General features: G+C 44.3%; 1 protein-coding gene across 1 annotated transcript; it reads right to left on the bottom strand.

Annotated features, from left to right (window-relative positions):
• LOC109224310 lies at positions 229-1,170 on the bottom strand. Its single transcript, XM_019388897.1, has 3 exons — positions 913-1,170; positions 662-858; positions 229-556 (listed from the first exon to the last, which is right to left on the bottom strand). Exons 1-3 carry the CDS (start codon positions 1,168-1,170, stop codon positions 229-231), a joined length of 783 nt encoding a protein of 260 aa, XP_019244442.1.

Below are 1,867 nucleotides of genomic sequence, written 5' to 3'. Positions count from 1 at the left end.
AGAAGCTTTGTACCTCATCCTCATACACCTAGGTGCATCTATTTGGAATAAATGCGCCGAGCGTTGAAACTCAACCATTTCCAGTATTTGGCGCATGCCAGCCATCTCAGAGATTTCTGGGTCAAACATACGACCCAACAGAACTTTTTGATGCCTCAGGCGTTCAGAGCCAAGGCTGACTTCACTTCTCATTCTCTTTACAGAACCAGGTTCCTCAACAATTTCTGACTAGCGTTTGCCGAACTTCTCACCACTAAATTTTCCTTTTCTCTTGGATTTGACTAACACATCCTCATCAGACATCGAGAACTCACTCACCACCTCCTTCAACTTGGACTTAGAGGTTGACCGCTTCTCTATTGAAGCAGGCTTCTTCTTTTTCGGAGACCGTCTAACCAGTGAACCAGGTTCATCTGGAGTTTCCTCTTCCACCTCTACTACAGGGACCGCCTCATCACTTACGGGTACACTGTCTTTCACCAACTTCCTCCTTCTCTTCTTACTGCTTTTCTTGCTCTTTTGAAGGGCAGAATCGTAGGCCACCTTAGCTTGAAGCCTGGTAGTAGGTCATTTGGTTCCAGACTCAGGAGTGGACACAACCCTCCGCTTAACTATGAAAGCATCAAGAGCCACGTTATCTAGGTCCTCCTCATCACTGGACCTCATTTCAGGTTCTTGTATTTCCAAGGGCATAGCAGCGAATGTAGGAACAAAATTGTCCTGGGAGTGAGAGCCTTGACTTGGGTCCTCTGGAGAGGGATCAAGTTCCTCATGTGAGGGCCCAGTAGTATCTGCTAGTGCATCGCCTTCAACAGTTACAATGGCCCCTTCGTTCCCTACACCTTGTACCTCGCTTTTCTAAGAGATCATGTCATGCAGTACACCATCAGCAGACACCACAAAGAGGGTTACAACATTCTCTTTCTCAATTGGTACTACTGCCACCACGGAATCAGTAGCAACGATGGTAGAACTCTCAGTGACCTTAGGGTTTTGACCTTGTTCTCCACTTGGTCTTTGACTAGTGGGAACCTCAGAAGATGGAGAGGACGAAGCAATAATTTTAGGGGTTTCTGAAATAGAGAGAGACGGGGAATCTGGGTGAGGTGTGACTTTAGCGGAAAGAGTAAGAGTGGGGAAGGAAGGCTCAGTAGGAACAGAAGTCTCCATAGGTACGACTAAGGCAGGGAGGTCGGAGTTTGTCTCAACCATTTGAAAAGTGGTGTGAAAATGCTTTTTGGGAAATTCTAATGGAGGACTTATGGTTAGATAGAACAGAAAAGTGTGTTTTATGATGAGAGGATAATTATGAAGAGAGAGGAATAGGCACCGGTTCTGAAATGGCGGTTGGGCGTGGAGAAGTGCAACGTTTCAGAGGGAGACGGAACGATTTGAAGTGAAGAGACATGAAAGCAGGATCTGAAAAGGTGAATGACATGGAAGTTGTGTTTTGTACCCTTTTTTAAGACGTGTTATAAAGGATGCACAGAACTACTAACCTTTGGTACAAGAACCAGGTTCTTTACCTTTTATTTGAAAGAATCAGTCCTCTTTTATCATTCATGCACTGCATCTACAGCTTCTATACTCATCATGCGTGTTTACCTACAACGGTATTAAAGTGAGTTAGACATGGCCAGAAAACACTTTTAGCTAGTTGTTTCTTGAAGGTGATTTTCATAGCCAGATAAAGAGGAATCAGGTTCTCAATTGGGCTTTAAAAGCCCCAACTTCACTCTGTTTCTTTCAAACTGTTCCCTACTTAATGCCTAGGTGAAAATGTCTACAATTTGGTCTTTTGTGCTGCAAAACTTCATACATATCAGCCCTTTCTCCACATTGTCCCTCAGAAAGTGATGCCTCACAT

This window comes from Nicotiana attenuata, chromosome 3 (genome assembly GCF_001879085.1).
Source record: "Nicotiana attenuata strain UT chromosome 3, NIATTr2, whole genome shotgun sequence".
In the NCBI taxonomy this organism is placed as follows: Eukaryota; Viridiplantae; Streptophyta; class Magnoliopsida; order Solanales; family Solanaceae; genus Nicotiana; species Nicotiana attenuata.
This window is presented reverse-complemented; position numbering and strand designations above follow the sequence as displayed.

Excerpts from the sequence above, each read along its gene's own strand:
- LOC109224310 (XM_019388897.1), bottom strand. The coding sequence starts at position 1,170 with ATGGAGACTTCTGTTCCTACTGAGCCTTCCTTCCCCACTCTTACTCTT. Across the intron at positions 859-912 it reads CAATTGAGAAAGAGAATGTT|AAAAGCGAGGTACAAGGTGT; the intron begins GTAACCCTCTTT and ends ATGATCTCTTAG. Across the intron at positions 557-661 it reads ATACAAGAACCTGAAATGAG|GCTTCAAGCTAAGGTGGCCT; the intron begins GTCCAGTGATGA and ends ACCTACTACCAG.